The 21,838-nt window shown below is 38.2% G+C and overlaps 1 protein-coding gene across 2 annotated transcripts in view; it reads right to left on the bottom strand.

Moving 5' to 3' along the window:
- Positions 1 to 21,838, bottom strand: part of PID1 (phosphotyrosine interaction domain containing 1) — a 262,768-nt gene that overhangs the window by 105,363 nt on the left and 135,567 nt on the right. The window contains exon 3 of one of the 2 annotated variants that reach the window (XM_022567887.3): positions 7,499 to 7,651. The exons of the other annotated variant lie outside the window; for it this stretch is intronic. Within the exon in view, the coding sequence (XP_022423595.1) occupies positions 7,499 to 7,651 (153 nt within the window). The remainder of the gene's footprint in view (positions 1 to 7,498; positions 7,652 to 21,838) is intronic. 2 annotated transcript variants of the gene reach the window in all.

Genomic DNA, 21,838 nt, shown 5'->3' with positions numbered 1-21,838 from the left:
AGGGTTAGAAGATGAACACGGTCCTTTCACATCTCCAGTGACGGTCTGAGGACCACAAGCCCCCATTTCCAACTGACAACCTCAGCAAGAGTGCGTCGCCTTCACACACTGGCCCCTCTGTGCTCATGTGACAGGTAGTCACCATCCCAGAGAAATTAAGTGAACGGTCAACATTACAAAACTGACTTTCAAGCCCACAATTCAGAATAAATAAATAAACACAAGAATTCCAGCTTTTGGCCGTCATTATCACTGTATGCTTTTCTGGACTTGAACAAACCCTCTGTTTTGCTATTGGCATACGTTGCTGAAACTTTGTAACAAAATGCTAGAAATTCTTAGCTTGTCTCTGATACATACCATTTTGAATTTTGTACAAATGAGCTCTAGATTCAGGTGACAAATTAATCCAAGCTCATTATGTAATTAAATGTTTGATTAGGAGCAAGAATTAACATACTACACAGAGGCATATAATTTTATGAGACAAACTAGTTAACTTCATTAAAGAGATTCATCATGGTAACAAATTACCTGACCCATCCAATTCAATATGTAATTCAAAATAATTTTTCAAGTTATCTAAAAATGTAGTTATTAAAGAGATATATCAAAATGCATGTACTACCCTGTAGAATTTTTTAAAAATTACTTGGGCAAAAGATGAGGAGATTTTAAATGTACGCTTAAAAATATACAGAGAGTAAAGCTCAAAGCTGAAATTCAGAGAAAAAGGATGAAACGTTGACAGTTTTTTTGCAGCAAACACTATGTGCTTGAATTTCTTTTTTTCAACTTGGTGATATTTGGAAATGGTGCATTTAATGCATTTTTCAGTCTTTCTGGTTATCTTGGTAAAGGGAACTGGCTGGTAGCATTCAAACTGGAGATGGATTTGTTTTAACTGCCAGATACAATCTCTATTAATCAATCCGAGGTCTTCAAGTACAATTCTGTTTGCTCCTTCAGGAGCTGGATGGTATACAGTTGCTCACAGCTGTTTCTAATTACACCTTGATCCAATAAATAACTAAATATTTTTTAACATTCTGGTAGTAACTACTTAAGAAGATGCACAGATCAATAATTAAAAGTAACACTTCCAGGCATCAACCTGCATAAATTAGAACCTGTGGAAAACACAAACACAATTCAGCAGGTGGCACTATTCCCTCAGCCAGAATTCTCTTCATTATGCTTGATCTGAGTACTCTCTACGTGGCAGTTACCTTTATTCCTTGCTTCCATGGAATTCCATGACCTAAATCAGTATCAACATGCTAACCTCAAATATTGATATATTGCCTGGCTTCTTCTCACGATCCAGATTTAAAAAAACAAAATGGAACAGATAGCAGGTGTAAGAGGAAAGAAACAGCTTGATTTCTCATCATCAGAGTGCTACTTCAAAGTAAATTAATTCTTTATACCCCCTAAAGACAACCCAAGTGACGACCTTTTCTACTGATACTATCCAATGAGCTAATTTAAAATATTTAAACTAACCAATGAGCAGTTTTCTCTTCTTCAGCACTATTGACATGTGGGCTGGATAGTTTCTTCATTGGTGAGGAGGTAGGGGGATGACACCCTGGGCATTTTAGAATCTTTAGCCGCATCTCTAGCCTTTACCCACTAGATGCCAGTAGCACCTCCCTGGTTGTGACAGCCAAAAGATATTGTCAAATGATCCTGGGGACAAAATCATCCCATCTGAAAGCCATCATTCAATGAGTGTTCTTCCTTTATACTAAAGACAGATCTCTGGCTTCACGGCCCGAAATGGAGCTATTCCACTAGCACACTTTCAATAACAATGTTTATTATCCTTTTTTATCTGATTCCAAAGGTTGATGCATATGCACTGTTGAAAATTCTGAAGACAGGAAAAGCACCAAGAGGAAAACTAAAAGCACAAGTAATTGCCCCATACTATGACAATGACTGCTCTAATTGTTATCACCTTAATTTTTTTCTTCATGAAGATGCACACAGATTATGTATAATAATTATTTGGTTTGTTAAAATCTGAGGAAAATACAGCAGTACTATTTTGTATTAAAAAAAAGTCTTTTTAATCTCTAAATATATACTCTGGCATTAAATACTCAATTAAGCATGATTTTTCATGGCTGTAGATTATTCTTTACAAGAGATAAATGTGATCATTTGTTTTTTTTAAACGAAGCTCTTGTACTGGACTTTTTTTTTTCTGATCCCAAAGGTTAATGTAAATTAATTTTACTACACTCTAGGGATAATCCCCACAAATAGGAAATTTCAGTACTAACCTATTTTAGTTCTACCTTCACGCAAAGAGAACAAAAGTGGGAAATAAAGAAGTGAAAAAATGAAGAGCGCTTCCCTGGTGGCGCAGTGGTTGAGAGTCTGCCTGCCGATGCGGGGGACACGGGTTCGTGCCCCGGTCCGGAAAGATCCCACATGCCGCGGAGCGGCTGGGCCCGTGAGCCATGGCCGCTGAGCCTGCGCGTCCGGAGCCTGTGCTCCGCAACGGGAGAGGCCATGACAGTGAGAGGCCCGCATACCACAAAAAAAAAAAAAGAAGAAGAAGGGGGGGACAAAGAGAGAAAGGAAGAGAGGGAGGGGGAGAAAGAGAGAGAGACTGAGAAGGGGAAAAGCAGGGGGTAGGGGAGGGGAGAAAGGGGTGAAGAGGTGCAAGAGAGCACAGAGGGAAAGATGGAGGGAAGGGGCGTTAGGGAAGGGAAGCAGTTTCAGTGGACGCTGATTTACAAATGAATTTGCTGGCATCCTTCCCACTGTTCTTTCTTCTCAGTCTTTGAATGGTTCCTGCAGTTCATCCTCCTACAAAGATGACACTGCTCTTGTCCATCATTCAGAGAGCACACATGTTGAATTATTTTCCCTCATACACAGCATACACTCGTGAAATGGCTACGTGAAATAAAACTGAGAAGCCTTGAAAACATGATGATGCTAAGTGAAAGCAGCCGGACACAAAAGGCCACATATCATATGATTCCATTTATATGAAATATGCAGAAAAGGCAAATTCATACAGACAGAAGGTAGATGAGTGGTTGCCTGGGGCTGGGGTGTAGAGGATGGAGAGTAATGGCTTGACTGGTAGAGATGTCCTTTTGGGGTATGAAGATGTTCCGGAACTAGACCGTCTTGATGATTGACAACAGGGCGAACGTACTAAACGCCGCTGAATGATACACTCCAAAATGGTGAAAATGGTAAATTGCACAATATGTGTTTAAAGCAAAAGTCATGAATGAAATAAATAATAAAAGAATCTTTTTATAAAAGCATTTGAGTTGAGTTATGGGGATTTAAAAACTACATTAAAAAAAAAGCAAGAAAAATAATAGCTATTTTATTTACCATCCACTACCTGTTACTATCTTATTTGGCCTTCACAGCAACCTTGCCAGCTAAGTATTAGTCCCATTTTACAGATTATGTGAGAGAGACTAAGAAAATTAAGTTGCTTCAGGATAGGCAACTCCTTGCCATATGCTCCAGTAATCCCATTCCTGGGCATATATCCAGACAAAGCTGTAATTCAAAAAGATACATATACCCCAATATTCATAGCAGCACTATTTACAATAGCCAAACCATGGAAACAACCTAAATGTCCATTGACAGATGAGTGGATAAAGAAGATGTGGTACCTATGTACAATCGAATACTACTCAGCCATAAAAAGAATGAAGTAATGCAATTTGCAGCAACATGGATGGACCTAGAGATTATCATACTAAGTGAAGTAAGTCAGAAAGGGAAAGACAAACACCACGTGTTATCACTTATATGTGGAATCTAAAATATGACACAAATGAACCTATCTACAAAACAGAAACAGACTCACAGACATAGAGAACAGACTTGTGGTTGCCAAGGGGGAGGGGGAGTAGGGAAGGGAAGAACTGGGGGTTTGGGATGAGCAGATGCAAACTATTATATATGGAATGGATAACCAACAAGGTCCTACTATATAGCACAGGGAACTATATTCAATATCCTATAATAAACCATAATGGAAAAGGAAAAAATAAAAGGATAGGCAACTACTGCAAGGTGGAATTAGAATTTGCTTCTGACTCCAAAACTTTGTGACCAGGTTAAGTAAGTGGATAAAATCCTTGACTGTGGCCTTACACATATATTAACTTCCTGAGTTAATGAACACACCTCATCCACACAGTCATTTAAGAAAGGAGAAAGGTCCTTACCCCATCTGTGTCCTTGCCATGTCTCATCTCAAATGAGGCACTATTTCTCAGCAGGAAAAGAAACAGGACGAAAACACAGAACATAGAATTCTAACTCCTTTTCCCACAACCATCTCATGAGCAAAGTGGAGCTTAATCTCCCACTTCTGCCAAATGAGACATAATCAATCAAATTAACTAGCTAAGTCACTGAGGCCAGGAGGGAATATCATGGAAAAAAAAATAGATGGTTTCATGCATCTATGACTGACTTCAGAAGTCATATTTTCTTTTTTTTCCAGCTTTATTGAGATATAATTGACATATAACACTGTGTCAGTTTAAGGTGTACAGTGTGGTGATTTGATACAGGTATATATTGTGAAATGTTTACCACAATAAGGTGAGTAAACACTTCCTTCATCTCACATAATTACCATCTTGTTATTGTTGTGATGGTGAGAACGTTTAACATCTATTCTCACAGCAGCTTTCAAGTATAAGTACAGTATTGTTAACTATGATCACCATTATCCCTGGAACTTACTCACCTTACAGTGGAATGTTTGTACCCTTTGGCCAACATCTCCCCGTTTCTTCCACCCTCCATCCCCTGGTAACCATCAGTCTGCTCTTTGTTGCCAAGAGTTTGATGTTTTTAGATTCCACATGTAAGTGAGATCACACAGTATTTGGCCTCCTCTGTCTGATTTGAGATCATACAGTATTTGCCTTCCTCTGTCTGATTTATTTCACTTAGCATAATGCCCTCGAGGTCCATCCATGTCATCACAAATGGAGAACTTCCTTCTTTCTGTGGCTAAATAATATTTCATTGTATGTATATATACCACATTCTATTTATTCATCTGTCGGTGAACACCTAGGTGATTTCCATATCTTGGCTGTTGTGAATAACACGGCAGTGAACATGGGAGTGTAGATATCTCTTCGAGGTAATGAAGAAATCATAAATTTTCATGATGCTTATAGCCAAATAGCAAACAGATAGGGATGACGGACAAATCAACACACCTCATATACAGAACTTTCATTAACATTTCATTAGTTCACAAACAGTCAGCACCTTAGTCAGTTGCCTATGTTTTGTCTTTGTTACAAAGAAAAAGAAATCCAGCTGATGCTTCCAGCAGTGACTAGCTAGTTACACATATGCCAACACCTACTTCCCATGATCTGGGAGGGCTCTCCAGTGTGGTTCCTGTGGAGTTTGGTCAATCCTAAAATACACTGGCACCTCCCTCCAATCCTGATGGAACCTTCACTTTCAAAAAACTATGGTACTTCATAGCTTCAGAGTGTGAGCTCTGTGGTCTGCAAAGGTATACCCCAATAGACCATCTTGTGAAGAGATGGCATCCTCCTTGGTGGCACCTGATATAAAAGTTCTGCATAAAAATGCTTAGGATATAATTACAGCAAAACCTAGGGCTACAGAAAGGCTAGTCTCCAGCAGGTCCAGCTTTTCAAAACAACACTGAACAGGGGTGGGAGTCAAAGGAGTGGTGCAGGGAATGAAAGCATCTCATTGAATCAAGAAGGAACTTCGGCTGCAAAGCTGCAAAGAGTGTTTTTTTTGTAACTCCCAAATGTGGCAATTAAATGAATTATACTGTTCAGAAAATAAAAGAAGGACACCCAGAGCAGCAAAGAAGACCCAAAGATAAGGCTGGGTACATTTTAAAGCAGGAAAAGAGTAATCATGTGAAATGCAGAACTCATTATTAGACAGTAAACAACAAGCTCAATTTATGCTTGTTGATTAATGGAATAAGGTCTGAAGAGCAGATGTGGTTAGTAGTTTCTAAGATGGCCCCAACAATCCTCACTTCCCAGTATTCACGTCCTTGTATAATCCTCTCCCCTTGAGTGTGGACCGGATCTTGTTGTGACTGGCTTCTAAGATGCCACTTCCAAGTTTAAGTTACAAAAAGACTCTGTCTTGTGTCCTGCTTATCCGCCCCCCCACAGCTCTCTCACTTGCTTATTCTGATGGAAGCCAGCCGCCATGTTGGAGAGCTGCCCTATGGAGAGGCTCTCGTGGCAAGGAAATGAGGTCTCTGGCAGATGTCCTCAGTCCAGCCACCTGTAAGGAGCCGAATCCTGCCAACAACCACCTGAGTGAGCTTGGAAGTGGAACCTCTCTCAGTCGAGCTTTGAGACGAAACTGCAGGCCCAGCCAACAGCTCCATCAATGACAGCCACAGGAGAGACCCTGAGGCAGAGGCAGCCAGCCAAGCTGCACTCAGATTCCTGAACCTCAGAAAACTGTGAGGTAATAAATGTTTGCTGCTTTAAGCAACTCATTTGGGGGTAATTTTTATGCAGCAATGGATAACTAATATAACAGAGTTTTCTGATATTTCACTGGTTAATAGAGAATCATTTCATAAATTTAATATTCCTCCCTCTTGGACTTGGCCCCCTATTTCCTACATATGAAAATAGCTTCTTTGGCCTCTTTATGTGAATTAAGGATAACGGATTATTTGCCCTCCACTAAAAAATCAACTAAGGATTGGCACTTTCTCTTTGATTCAGATCTACTGGCTGGTTATTCTGAACTTCAGGGGCATAAATTGACTAAGGAAATTATTAGTACTGTTTGACCCCTGAGAAAATTTAGATAACCATTTGCTCAAAATTCTCAGCTCTACCTTAAACTAAAACTACACACTGCAGTGATGCAAAACATTAAGTAGAAGGTTCATACATCCCATGCCAGATCTTATCACGTACCTTTTTGGTAAACATGCTTTTCTTAGAGAAACGAGCCATAAACTAAAGTCTGTGCAGCAGAAAAGTTCAACTCCCTTAAGACAAACGGCTATCTCCTACCACTAAGCTCTGCTTGTAACAGTGAAGGAAAAATGCAAGCAGAAGATGAGGGATTTTTTTTTTTTTACATTTAAGAGCTTTAATAAATTAAGTTCATGATCCTTTTTCTTTAATCACAAACCTTTGTGTATGTCATCAATTTCAAGTAAAGTAAACTGCATGAGGCAATGCCCTTTTCTGATTCCTCATAAGTAGTTGTTCTATTTAATACATTTGGGGAAGTCCCAGGAACACAAGTATAGAGAAAATGAAATGATTTCTGTCAGACATGCCATGCATATTTGTATGGGTAAGTAGGTGATATATGTACTTTAATAAAAAGAACCAGGGGCCCTGAGAGTGGAAAATAAAGCATCATCATTTATCCTTTTATCATTCTTTATGAGAAAACATATTTAAGTTAATTTCTAACAGTAAAGATGATATTTATCTCTTACCAGAGGACTGAATTTCAAATCAAGGACACTAAATTCAGTCTGATGTTTCCAATTAGACGTTAATGGCTTAAATATATTATGTCCCGAATGGAGGCAGAGAAATGAACAAAGGCTTGAACTCAAAACACTGTAAAGTAAGTCAGTCCTCAAGTGCTGAAAGACACAAATAAACAAAATAACAATAAAGACACATACACACTTCTACGCGGGGATGAAGAGAATAGGTGGATTTAGGTCGAATGCATCTGCATCAATTACACAGGTAACTGAATCTCCATAAACCAGCACCAAGAGTTATGCTTTCTATAAATGATGCACTTTGCTTAGCTAATTTATAAATATATACACATCAAGGCCATTGAAAACTGCACGGAACGGGCTTTCCATTGTTCTGTTTGAGAAACTGGAAGAAAGCAAAAGAGAGACTTTGATGGATCACAGGGAAATGCATCAGCCTTCCTCCACGTAAGGCAGGCAAAGCTCTTCCTTTGTGCAGAAGGGGCATGGGTCTCCCTCCCACTGCACCTTGCAGAACGCACTGGACCCTCAGCCGGTAGAAATGAGAAACGAAACGACGTGCCTGGAGAAAGGCAAACAAGTTCTTGGAAACATAGAGGATAATGACAGCAAATGGCCTTTTGCTTCCATTGTCAAATCACAGCAGAAAGCAGCCCCCACCCCACGCACCTCCACTTTTCTCCTGGACCCTCAGAAGGAGGCAGGAAACAGTGGTGATGGTCACGTCACATGTGCAAAGACTAGAGCAACAAGTTGTCTTCTGAAAAAACCTCAGCACTTATAAAAATTTATTAGACATTTTTTAGCTTTATTGAGGTTTAACTGACAAATGAAAATTGTGTATTTTAAGGTGTACAACTTTGATGCTTTGATAGATGCATACAATGTGAAATGATCACCACAGCGATGCTAATTAACATATTCATCGCCTCACATAGGTTGTCTTTTTGTGGGTGATAAGAACACTTAAGATCTACCCTCTAAGCAAATTTCAAGTACACAATACAATATTGTTAACTATAGTTGACTACGCTGTACCGTAGATCTCCAGAACTTATTCATCTTGCAAAAGTGTAACTTTGTACCCTCTGACCAACATTTCCTCATTTCCCCCACTACCCACCTCCTCGGACCCTGGCAACCACCATTCTACTCTTTGCTTTGACGAGTTTGACTATTTTAGATTTTACTTATAAGTGAGAACAGGCAGTATTTGTCTTTGTGCCTGGCTTTTATCACTTAGCATAATGTCCTCCAGGCTCGCCCACGTTGTCCCACATTTCTCCGGATTTCTCATGCAGTTTTTCTCCCCTATCTGTCCATCACTAAAGTCCAACTGAAACGCCTGCTCTTCAAAATGGGTTCCAAGAGCCTCTTTCTTGCAGAGTTACCTGCATACCAACTCCGCATTCTCTAAAATACTCATTTGACTATTGGGTGATCATTGAATCAAAACTGGAGCAGAAACAAGACACCCTGTGGCCTAAGATCTAATGTTCTACATCGTCATCTTGCTATTTGCTATAGACGTATTTTTGTTGTTTCACTGTGTCAGTTTCCCCTTTCCACAGTCCTAACATATCTGATTTCCCTTTGGAAGTTCAGGTAGCCTGAGTAAGCTCCACCACAGAAGAAAATCCCCAGGCTGGTACCTTCCACCCCTGGACAAAGGTTATTTGCTCGGGCTGGGAAGGTAGTGTGAACCTATCTAATCAGAGGCCCTTGGTGCTTTTTCTAGACAGGTGAGATCCAGGGTATAGGAGGAGGGAAGGAAGCAGGAAAGGGGACAGTGGGCAAAGGGAAGAAATGGGTAGGAGAAAAAAGAGACTAAAGGAAAGGGTGGAATAAAGAGAAAAGAGAAAAAGAAGAGCAAGAAAAAGAGGCAGAAGGAAAAAAGAGCTTCCTTATACCAAACACTCCTTCATAATACACGAATTCTTAATCTTGCTTCCACGTCACTGTCAAGGCACTTAACCTACCTTTATTCACACTTAAAAGAAAGAAAACAGGATACAACATCTCAAATACCACCTTATTCACAGCCACAGCATAATCATTAGCTAATGAGTCAAATACTGAAGCCTAAAGACAAACCACTATGAATTAATGAGTGAGGTGAAGAATCCATCTATCCCACAAATACAGTGAAAATGACACTCTGCGTCTTTCACAGAATCCTAAATTTTCCATATTTCAGATAGTGCTGATCTTAGCATCCTTCTATTCCAAAAACCTGTGTTGTGATCTACGGAACAAGAAGAACGAAAAACTCCCAAGTCTAAACACTCAGGCACTGAGAAAGTCTCTTCTGCTTGCTGCAAAGACATCTCGACCCACAAATGTGGACTTTGCCCTAGTTAATGAACCATCTTGGCTATGCTAGCTGGCTGCTAGCTGTCAATACATTTCAGAGTTTGGCCAAAGCTAGATGAGCTGCATTTCATTTGATGTCTTTAACATCCACATGAGTGATTATGATTTCTTTTCTTATCTCTCCGGTGATACAGTAAGGAGGAGCAGTGTCACTGGAGTGGCCCAGAAATGAAGAAAATGAAACAGTAAGGCTGATTTCCCATCTCTTTGTTAAGAATGTCACTCAGCCTGATGGGTCTAGGCTTTCTCACCTGCTGCATGGCCCAAGAAGGCATTTGGTCTAAATCTAAATATCTGACACCAGCCTATCACTTTTTCCTCCTGAAACAACAGCAAGTATCAATGAACGATCCTGGCATGCTCTTCTGCAAAGTCAAGAAGCAGCCTCAAGGTCTTTACCACTGTACTCCAAGTCCTTTGTCTCCAAAGTACACCCTGGGAGGTATGCAATAGAATCCCTTAGGTTAGGGATGGTATACCTTAGAATTTCTATTTACAGTTATTTTCATCTTCAAAAATGTTAAATAAATTCAACATAACTCATGCTTAATATACAGACTGACACTGGCCCCCTCAGCCAGTCCATATGTCAGATAACTAGTGTCACAAACAGAATAAGAGGTCTCCAAGGGTGTGGTTCTACCATGGAAAAGGAGTTGACGGGGCCACCTCACTCTTGTGATCACTCAGAACATTACCATTCACATTTGCTCATCTGCATGAATTTATGGGTTTCATAGTCTGATTTTAACAAAGCCCAGCTGAAATTCCTGCTAATAAACAACAGATTTAAGATAATAAAAAGAATTCACACACAACCAGATGACAACAACAACAAAAATGGCAGAGCCGTTACATCTCCTTCTGTCATGTGATCTTTTCTACCTCATTCTAGGGTGAAAACTGATGATCTGATTAGATCTGAAAGGTTAGCCAAAGAATACTGAAGTCATCAAAGCCATTTGCAATTTGGTTTTACATCTACTGTAATTAAAGAACTTGCCTAAGCTGATGATAATATGAAGCCACTGCAATTAAAAAGATATATACATAATACCATTTATTTCAGATTTACCTCATTCTTCTAAAATTTCCATTTTATGTATTTTTTAAATATACATAAATGTATCAGTAACCATTAATATACAGATTTATCCTATATATTAATAAATTTATAGTTATCAGTAGTGAATGTTTATTTTGTTTAAAAGGAAGCATAAGTTAAAAGGAAAAATGCAGGGCTTCCCTGGTGACACAGTGGTTGAGAGTCTGCCTGCCAATGCAGGGGGCACGGGTTCGTGCCCTGGTCCGGGAAGATCCCACATGCTGCGGAGCATCTGGGCCCGTGAGCCATGGCTGCTGGGCCTGCGCGTCCGGAGCCTGTGCTCCGCAACGGGAGAGGCCACAACAGTGAGAGGCCCACGTACACCAAAAAAAAAAAAAAAAAAAAAAAAAAGGAAAAATGCCTGAAGTCCCTAGTAGGGATTTTAGTGACAGATAAACATTCATTTCATGAATGAATAAACTAATTTTTTCTTTGTCCTAAGGGGACTCTAAATTCCCTTCCTTTGACTCTGTTTCTCAGAATGACTCCAGTATACACGTGGCAGAATGAGTTATCTCCCTCCCTGCTCGTCCTCTCTTCTGAGGGGTGACCCTTGCTAAGAAGGGTCACAAATGAAATCCAGATTCTGTTGGCATAGCTATGAATAAACCAGGTTTTTGCTATAGAAGAGTCCATTTTTATCCTCAAGATAAAAGTTTGTTTGGTGGCAAATTTATGCTGAGGGCCCTGAAAGCCCCTGTAGGTCTCCCCAACCCCAAAATGCTCGCTCTCAGCCAGACCCAGTAGAGGACGGGGCTGTGAGGGAGGGGTAAGGAGTGAAAGGACTTTAGGACACCTTTGGAATGAGAATGAGGAAGAGAGAACAAAGAAGGGACTTTTGGACACAAGCAAGGTGAGCTCTGAATGAACTGGTGAGCTATCCAAGGAGAAAAGTAAACATTTGTTTTGCATCGTCCCATGAATAGACTAATAGTAAGATGTCTCTGTGATCATGGACAGCACCTTCCCTGCCCTAGCAAATATCATAGGCACAGCTAGATAGTGACAAATGAGAATTTTAACACTGCTCATAAGTGTCACAGAAACAAGTTTTAAAGAGAATGGATTCATCCATCAATGGTGTGGGGGGAAAACCTAATTTCAGTAGGATCATTAGCTCACAAGGTAGCTTTCCTGTTTCCCAGGATGATGAAACCTCATTTATCCCCATTACTTCCTGAGTAAATTATTTTATAATTCCCGGATTTGGCTTATGAAGATGACTGGTGACTCATAAACGCCAATCTAACTAATGTCTCACTCGGAGAACTCAGTATGTACAGAAGCCCAGACATCATCTCTCCTGCCAAGAAATGAATGTATAATATTTTCAGTAAAAACAAAGAAATGAACAGCCAGCACACCAAGGAACACATCTGCCCCTGTTGTCACAGTGGTTTTTATAATTACTTGCTGGTAGTCAGGAATTGAAATACACAGAGTTGTAATAAGAAATAGCTGTTCCTATTTAAGAGCACAATTAATGACCTTTTTATGATCTGGGTAATTTATTGCCACTTTAACATCTATATCTCTTTTGCCACCATTTTGTCTATAGTTCATTGACCTTTCCTTTCAAACCAAGGGGAGCTGTATTTGAATAACAATGGTACTTTATTTATACAGCTCTACTCTTAGGAAAAGTTCAAAGTACTTTATAAATATCTCTTTAAACTTGAAAGTAAGTTAAGGATCACCATTTCTATCTCAGACAAAAATATAAAACAAGGAAGTTTAAACAGCTAAAATTAGCAATTTAGAGAGGGTTTAACAATTCAGAGAGGATTTCTGGATAAAGATGGCAAGTTGACCTTAAATATTTATGTCCTCTGCAAACTCCACTAAATTGATCATAACGGACATTTTTAAGTCATAAGCACAAAAGGACAAAATGAATGGGAGAGAACAGAGTAACATACTAGGGGTCCAACAAAGATTTGAAAGCTTGAGAAAACCCAGTGAGTCTACACATATAAGCCACATCCTCCAAAACAAGTTTTATAAAGCTGGTATTTTTATCTGATAGATCTATATTGTTTCTTACTTGTCAAATGGTTTCAAAATTAGGAGGGGAAGGAGAAATTTTACTCAAGAGTCCCTAAAATACCAAGAAATAAGAGTCTCCAAATTGAAAAGATCCACTACTTTCCAATTAAATGAATTGGGGCAAGGGTGAAAAATTCACACCAAGACACAGAAGACACAGAAATCAATGGGCAGTGCCTTCACAGTTTAAGAAATTATATCTAACTTATATTTCTATACCCAGCCAAACTTTCCAAAAGGTGAGAATAGAATGAAGAAATTTTCAGGCACACAAGGCACACAATTTTTATTTCTTAATATGTGTTCCAGCAAAATAGGAGAATAAATTTTCTTAAAAAAGAGGAAGAAATCAGAGGAGTATCCACCACAGGAGAGAGAAATTCCAGAGTTATAACAGTGAAGACTGCCTAGAAACAAATAGTCTAGTCTGGTGCAGAAGCACCAGAGAGAATCCCAGGAGAAGATTAAAAAGATTCACAGAATTTCTATAACTGACTAGTTGAGTAACATATTTATTGACAGGTATATGCCAAATCTGACACAGTACTGGGGAACAAACTATACTAACTCTAAACTTAAATTATTAATTCAAAGAAAAGTGAACAACAAAAACATACAGTCAGGGTGTAATGATGGACCCGTTAGTTATTATGCACATATTGAATAAACTAAAATTTCAGAAGTAACTATATTTGGAAGATGGAGGAAGGAAAGTGGGTAGGGTTATTACATACCTAAATCTTTATCTACCAAAATACACAGAAGATTTCTAAAATAGGTGAAAACATAGTACTTAAAATATGAAAGTAGGGGGAGGACCTTCAAGATGGCAGAGGAGTGAGACATGGAGATCACCTTCCTCCCCACAAATACATCAGAAATACATCTACATGTGGAACAACTCCTACAAACATCTACTGAACGCTGGCAGAAGACCTCAGACATCCCAAAAGGGTCTTGGTGCTCTGACCAGGTGTCAGGCCTGAGCCTCTCAGGTGGGAGAGCTGAGTTCAGGACATTGGTCCACCAGAGACCTCCTGACCCCATGTAACATCAATTGGTGAGAGCTCTCCCAGAGATCTCCGTCTCAACGCTAAGACCCAGCTCCACTCAATGACCAGCAAGCTCCAGTGCTGGATACACCATACTAAACTAGCAAGACAGGAACACAACTACAGCCATTAGAAGAGAGGCTGCCTAAAATCGTAAGTTCACAGACACCCCAAAACACACCACCGGACATGGTCCTGCCCACCAGAAAGGCAAGATCCAGCTGAATGCACCAGAACACAGGCACCAGCCCCCCCGCACCAGGAAGCCTACCCAGCCCACTGAACCAAACTTACCCACTGGGGGCAGACACCAAAAACAATGGGAACTACGAAGCAGCAGCCTACAAAAAGGAGACCCCAAACAGAGTAGGTTAAGCAAAATGATAAGACAGAGAAATATGCAGCACGTGAAGGAGCAAAGTAAAAACCCACCAGACCAAACAATTGAAGAGGAAATAGGCAGTCTACCTGAAAAAGAATTCAGAGTAATGATAGTAAAGATGATCCAAAATCTTGGAAACAGAATGGAGAAAATACAAGAAACGTTTAACAAGGACCTAGAAGAACTAAAGACCAAACAAACAATGATGAATAACACAATAAAAGAAATTAAAAATTCTCTAGAAGGAATCAATAGCAGAAAAACTGAGGAAGAAGACAGATAAGTGACCTGGAAGATAAAATAGTGGAAATAACTGCCACAGAGCAGAATAAAGAAAAAAATATGAAAAGAATTGAGGACAGTCTCACAGACCTCTGGGACAACTTTAAGTGCACCAACATTCGAATTATAGGGGTCCCAGAAGAAGAAGAGAAAAAGAAAGGGACTGAGAAAATATTTGAAGAGATTATAGTTGAAAACTTCCCTAATATGGGAAAGGAAATAGTCAATCAAGTCCAGGAAGTGCAGAGATTCCTATACAGGATAAATCCAAAGAGAAACATGCCAAGACATATTAATCAAATGATCAAAAATTAAATACAAAGAAAAAATATTAAAAGCAGCAAGGGAAAAGCAACAAATAACATACAAGGCAATCCCCATAAAGTTAACAGCTGATCTTTCAGCACAAACTCTGTAAGCCAGAAGGGAGTGGCAGGACATACATAAAGTGATGAACGGGAAAAACCTACAACCAAGATTACTATATCCAGCAAGGATCTCATTCAGATTCGACAGAGAAATTAAAACCTTTACAGACAAGCAAAACCTAAGAGAATTCAGCACCACCAAACCAGCTTTACACAAATGCTAAAGGAACTTCTCTAGGCAGGAAACACAAGAGAAGGACAAGAACTGCAATAACAAACCCTAAACAATTAAGAAAATGGTAATAGGAACATACATATCAATAATTACCTTAAATATAAATGGATTAAATACTCCAACCGAAAGACACAGACTGGCTGAATGGATACAAAAACAAGACCCGTATATATGCTGTCTACAAGACAGCCACTTCAGTCATAGGGACACATACAGACTGAAAGTGAAGGGATGGAAAAAGATATTCCATGCAAATGGAAATTAAAAGAAAGCTGGAGCAGCAACTCTAATATCAGACAACATGGACTTTAAAATAAAGACTATTACAAGAGACAAAGAAGGACACTACATAGTGATCAAGGGATCAATCCAAGAAGAAGATATAACAATTTTAAATATATATGCACCCAACAAAGGAGCACCTCAACACATAAGGCAAATGCTAACAGCCATAAAAGGGGAAAACAACAGTAACACAATGCTAGTAGGGGACTTTAACAACCCATTTTCACCAATGGACAGATCATCCAAAATGGAAATAAATAAGGAAACACAAGCTTTAAATGAAACATTAAACAAGATGGATTTAATTGATATTTATAAGATATTCCACCCAAAAACAACAGAATAAACTTTCTTCTCAAGTGCTCATGGAACATTCTCCAGAATAGATGATAACTTGGGTCACAAATCAAGCCTTGGTAAATGTAAGAAAATTGAAATTGTTTCAAGCATTTTTTCTGACCACAACACTATGAGACTAGATATCAATTACTGGAAAGAAACTGTAAAAAATACAAACATATGGAGGCTAAACAATATACTACTAAATAACCAAGAGATCACCAAAGAAATCAAAGAGGAAATCAGAAAATACACAGAAACAAGTGACAATGTAAACACAATGACCCAAAACCTATGGGATACAGCGAAAGCAGTTCTAACATGGACGTTTATAACAATACAATCCTACCTCAAGAAACGAGAAAAATCTTAAATAAACAACCTAACCTTAACCTAAAGCAATTAGAAAAGTAAGAACAAAAAAAAACCAATGATAGCAGAAGGAAAGAAATCATAAATATCAGATCAGAAAGAAATGAAAAAGAAATGAAGGAAACAGTAGCAAAGATCAATAAAACTAAAAGCTGGTTCTTTGAGAAGGTAAACAAAATTGATAAAACATTAGCCAGACTCATCAAGATAAAAACAGAAAAGACTCAGATCAACAGAATTAGAAATGAAAAAGGAGAAGTAACAACCGACACTGCAGAAATGCAAAGGATCATAAGAGATTACTACAAGCAACTATATGCCAATAAAATGGACAACCTGGAGAAATGGACAAATTCTTAGAGAAGCAGAACCTTCCAAGAATGAACCAGGAAGAAATGGAAAATATAAACAGAGCAATCACAAGCACTGAATTTGAAACTGTGATTAAAAATCTTCCAACAAACAAAAGGCCAGGACCAGATGGCTTCACAGGCAAATTCTATCAAACATTTAGAGAAGAGCTAACACCAATCCTTTTCAAAATCTTCCAAAATACAGCAGAGGGAGGAACACTCCCAAACCCATTCTACGAGTCTACTATCACCCTGATACCAAAAGGAGAAAAAGATGTCACAAAAAGGAAAATTACAGGTCAATGTCTCTGATGAATATCGATGCAAAAATACTTAACAAAATAGTAGCAAACAGAATCCAACAGCACATTAACAGGATCATAAACCATGATCAAGTGGGGTTTATCCCAGGATTGCAAGGATTGTTTAATATATGCAAATCAATCAATGTGATAAATCATATTAACAAACTGAAGGATAAAAACCATATGATAATCTCAATAGATGCAGAAAGAGCTTTTGACAAAATTCATCACCAATTTATAATGAAAGCTCTCCAGAAAGTAGGCATTGAGGGAACCTACCTCAACGTAGGCCACATATGACAAACCCACAGCCAACATCATTCTCAATGTTGAAAAACTGAAAGCATTTCCTCTAAGATCAGGAACAAGACAAGGTTGCCCACTCTCACCACTATTACTCAACATAGTTTGGGAAGTTTTAGCCACAGCAATCAGAGAAGAAAAAGAAATAAAAGGAATCCAAATTGGAAAAGAAGTAAAGCTGTCACTGGTTGCAGATGATATGATACTATATATAGAGAATTCTAAACATGCTAGCAGAAAACTACTAGAGCTAGTCATTGAATTTGGTAAAATAGCAGGATACAAAATTAATGCACAGAAATCTCTTGCATTCCTATACACTACTGATGAACAATCTGAAAGAGAAATTAAGGAAACACTCCCAACAAAAAGAATAAAATACCTAGGAATAAACCTACCTAGGGAGACAAAAGACCTGTATGCCGAAAACAATAAGACACTGATGAAAGAAATTAAAGATGATACAAACAGATGGAGAGACATACCATCCTCTTGGATTGGAAGAATTAACATTGTGAAAATGACTATACTACCCAAAGCAATCTACACATTCAATGCAATCCCTGTCAACCAATGGCATTTTTCACAGAACTAGAACAAATAATTTCACAATTTGTATGGAAACACAAAAGACCCCAAATAGCCAAAGCAATCTTGAGACAGAAAAATGGAGCTGAAGGAATCAGGCTCTGTGACATTGGACTATACTACAGAGCTACAGTAATCAAGACAGTATGGTTCTGGCACAAAAACAGAAATATAGATCAATGGAACAGGATAGAAAACCCAGTAAAAGAATGAAATTGGAACACCTCCTAACACCATGCAGAAAAATAAACTCAAAATGGATTAAAGACCTAAATGTAAGACTGGACACTATAAAACTCATAGAGGAAAACATAGGAAGAACACTCTTTGACATAAATCACAGCAAGATATTTTTTGATCCACCTCCTAGAGTAACGGAAATAAAAACAAAAATAAACAAATAGGACCTAATGAAACTTAAAAGCTTTTGCACAGCAAAGGAAACCATAAACAAGACGAAAAGACAGCCCTCAGAATGGGAGAAAATATTTGCAAATGAATCACTGGACAAAGGATTAATCTCCAAAATATATAAACAGCCCATGCAGCTCAATATTAAAAGAACAAACAACCCAATCCAAAAATGGGCGGAAGACCTAAATAGACATTTCTCCAAAGAAGACATACAGATGGCCAAGAAGCACATGAAAAGCTGCTCAACATCACTAATCATTAGAGAAATGCAAATCAAAACTAGGTATCACCTCACACCAGTTAGAATGGGCATCATCAAAAAATCTACAAATAAATGCTGGAGAGGGTGTGGAGAAAAGGGAACCCTCTTGCACTGTTAATGGGAATGTAAACTGATACAGCCACTATGGAGAACAGTATGGAGGTTCCTTAAAAAACTAAAAATAAAACTACCATATGACCCAGCAATCCCACTACTGGACATATACCCTGAGAAAGCCATAATTCAAAAAGAGTCATGTACCACAATGTTCATTGCAGCACTATTCACAATAGTCAGGACATGGAAGCAACCTAAGTGTCCTTTGACAGATGAATGGATAAAGAAGATGTGGCACATATATACAATGGAATATTACTCAGCCATAAAAAGAAATGAAATTGAGTTATCTGTAGTGAGGTGGATGGACCTAGAGTCTGTCATACAGAGTGAAGTAAGTCAGAAAGAAAAAAAAAATACCATATGTTAACACATATATATAGAATCTAAAAAGAAAAAAATGTTTCTGAAGAACCTAGGGGCAGGACAGGAATAAAGACGCAGACGTAGAGAATGGACTTGAGGACCCGGGGAGGGGGAAGGGTAAGCTGGGAGAGTGGCATAGACATATCTACACTACCAAATGTAAAATAGACAGCTAGTGGGAAGCAGCTGCATAGCACAGGGAGATCAACTCCATGCTTTGTGACCACCTAGAGGGGTGGGATACGGAGGGCGGGAGGGAGACGTAAGAGGGATGGGATATGGGGATATGTGTATACATATAGCTGATTTACTTTGTTACACAGCAGAAACTAACACAACATTGTAAAGCAATTTTACTCCAAAAAAGATGTTAAAAAAATAAAATAAATAAAATAAAATATGAAAGTAAATATAAGAAGAAACTGTTGAAATAATTATAATTTCCCTTTCAAGCAGGGCTAGGGTGTGAGGGAGAGATATAGTTTATGTTTCATTTTTCATTATTATTTAAAGCTTTTATCCATGCAGATATTGCTTTGATTAAAAAAATTTGAGGCTGAAAAATCTCCTGCAAAAATAAGTTCAGGCTTGTATGAGATTATAATCACAGTCTATATTGTCTAATGCGTCCTTATTTAATGCTCATTTTTCCATTTAACAAAGAATAAATTAAACTAGCCCTAGAGTATCATTCAAAGTGTTGCTGTAACATTTCACTTCCTCATTACAGGTGCCTCTAATGTAAAAGGTAAATAAAACACTGGGGAAAAAATGATATAACAAAGAATGATAAGTAGAAAAAATATATATATATATATAATTGAAAACGTCTTTTAAACATTAACTAATTGTATTCAAGCATTATATTTACACAAAGCAGAGTTTAGTTCGGAAGTTACAATAACCTTGCAACCATCTCTAACAAGTAGTACAATCTCTGCTGCAAACAAACCATAAAGCATATTATTAATGAGTTTTTGCCAACTTAATTGGTTTTCTGTGTGGTGTTTCTGTAAGTTGCCTAACAGATGAAGTCTACCACAGAGGAACTATATTTTATCCACAGAATTAATCCAGGAAAACATGCAGAATAATTAAAATGTTTTCTGAATAAATGAACCCTAAATTCACATAATGATTAAATTTTCAGAACTAAACCAACAAGTTGTTTCAAAGACAAACTGTCTAATGAGGAAATCATGAGAGAAAAAATAACTCCATAACAAGATACTTCTCTCAGGCACACACATAACACTAATGATAGCTTCCGAACCATCTTAAAAATTATCCTTTAAGCTTTGTTGGGAATGGGGAGAAAACATTATTCTCACTCCCTGTGGCAGAAGTGTGGACTTTTTTTACAAACAGTGTTTAATATGCTCACTACGCTGAACCATAACTAACTACAAATGCTCACAACTTTGTGTGAGAAAGCTGACCCCATTTAAAATGTTAACATATCTCTTCTTTTTCAGAAATATAGATAAGTAAGTAAGACAAAGAAATGTGGCCCAACATAGGAGCAACCTTCCTCATTTTTCTATTTTTTAAGTAGTTTTCTGAATTCCAATGAAAGAATTTTCTTAGGCTCAAGAAATAATAAACTTAACCTAAACAACTTATTAACTATGAACGTTATGTTTTTGCCTGAAAGTTCTTACACTTCTAGAACTACCCATTTATAAGGGTAGAACCTACAGTAAATGAAATAATGGCCACCCAAAGATATTAGGTCCTAACCTCTGGAGCCTGTAAATGTTATAAGGGAAAAGGGTCTTTGCAGATTTGGATAAATTAAGGATCTTGAGATGAGGGGATTATCCTGGATTTCCTGGTAGACTTTAATTCCGATCACATATGTCCTTATAAGGGAAAGGCAGAGATAGATTGATACAGGCAGAAGAGGAGAAGGCAGTGTGGCCAGAGATAGAGATCGGAGTGATGTGGCCACAAGCCAGGTAATGCCTGCCGCCACCATAAACTGGAAGAGGCAAGGAACAGGCTCTCCCTTAGAGCATCCAGAGGGAGCGTGGAATTGCCGACATGGTGATTTCTGCCCAGTGATGCTGATTTTGTCTTCTGGCCTCCAGATATGTGTGAGAATAAATTTCTGCTCTTTTAAGTATTATACTAAGGTTGCCACCAAGCAACTCTGAGGAAACCAGTACCCCATCCTTGCAAACATATAAGAGTAGGACTACACTTATTATGCTGAACAGACCAGACTAGTCTGCCGCCAGACAAGTCACAAGTTGGATGGAAAAATGTCACTTTTCCTGAAGCTATGGAAATTTTGATTTGGGTAGAAAGAAGAAACAAATGTCTAAGTTGGTGACTTAGAGGGAGCTTTTTGCCAAATGCTCTATGGAGAATGTAGTTTCTTACAGATAACTTTCCAGGCAACCTCCTCATCCAAGGAATTTTTTTCTTCAATAATTACTTTTAAAAACTAATTACAAAAGTAATATATGTTCATTGCTGAAAATTTATAAAAAGCAAAAAATAAGAAAATCAAAAGTTCTACCTATAATCTCACTATCCAGGGATCATTTCTGTTCATATTGTAGTGTGATCCTTCTATTATGAATATTTGCATGTAATTATTTTATTTTACAAAAATAGGATCTGATAACACTTTGCAACCAGCTTTTTAATTCATTTAATACATTATGAACATTTTCCTCATCAGCATAATTTCTACAACAACATTTTTAACGACTGCATGTTCCCCAGAGTATTGTAGAGCAAAAATATCACAATTTCTTTCATCTAGAT

The sequence above is a fragment of the Delphinapterus leucas genome, chromosome 8, assembly GCF_059928025.1.
Source record: "Delphinapterus leucas isolate spDelLeu-1000000601 "Yukka" chromosome 8, BTC_Dleu_Yukka2, whole genome shotgun sequence".
NCBI classification, from domain to species: Eukaryota; Metazoa; Chordata; class Mammalia; order Artiodactyla; family Monodontidae; genus Delphinapterus; species Delphinapterus leucas.
Note: the sequence above shows the minus strand (reverse complement) of the source record. Positions and strands in the feature narration are given on the sequence as shown.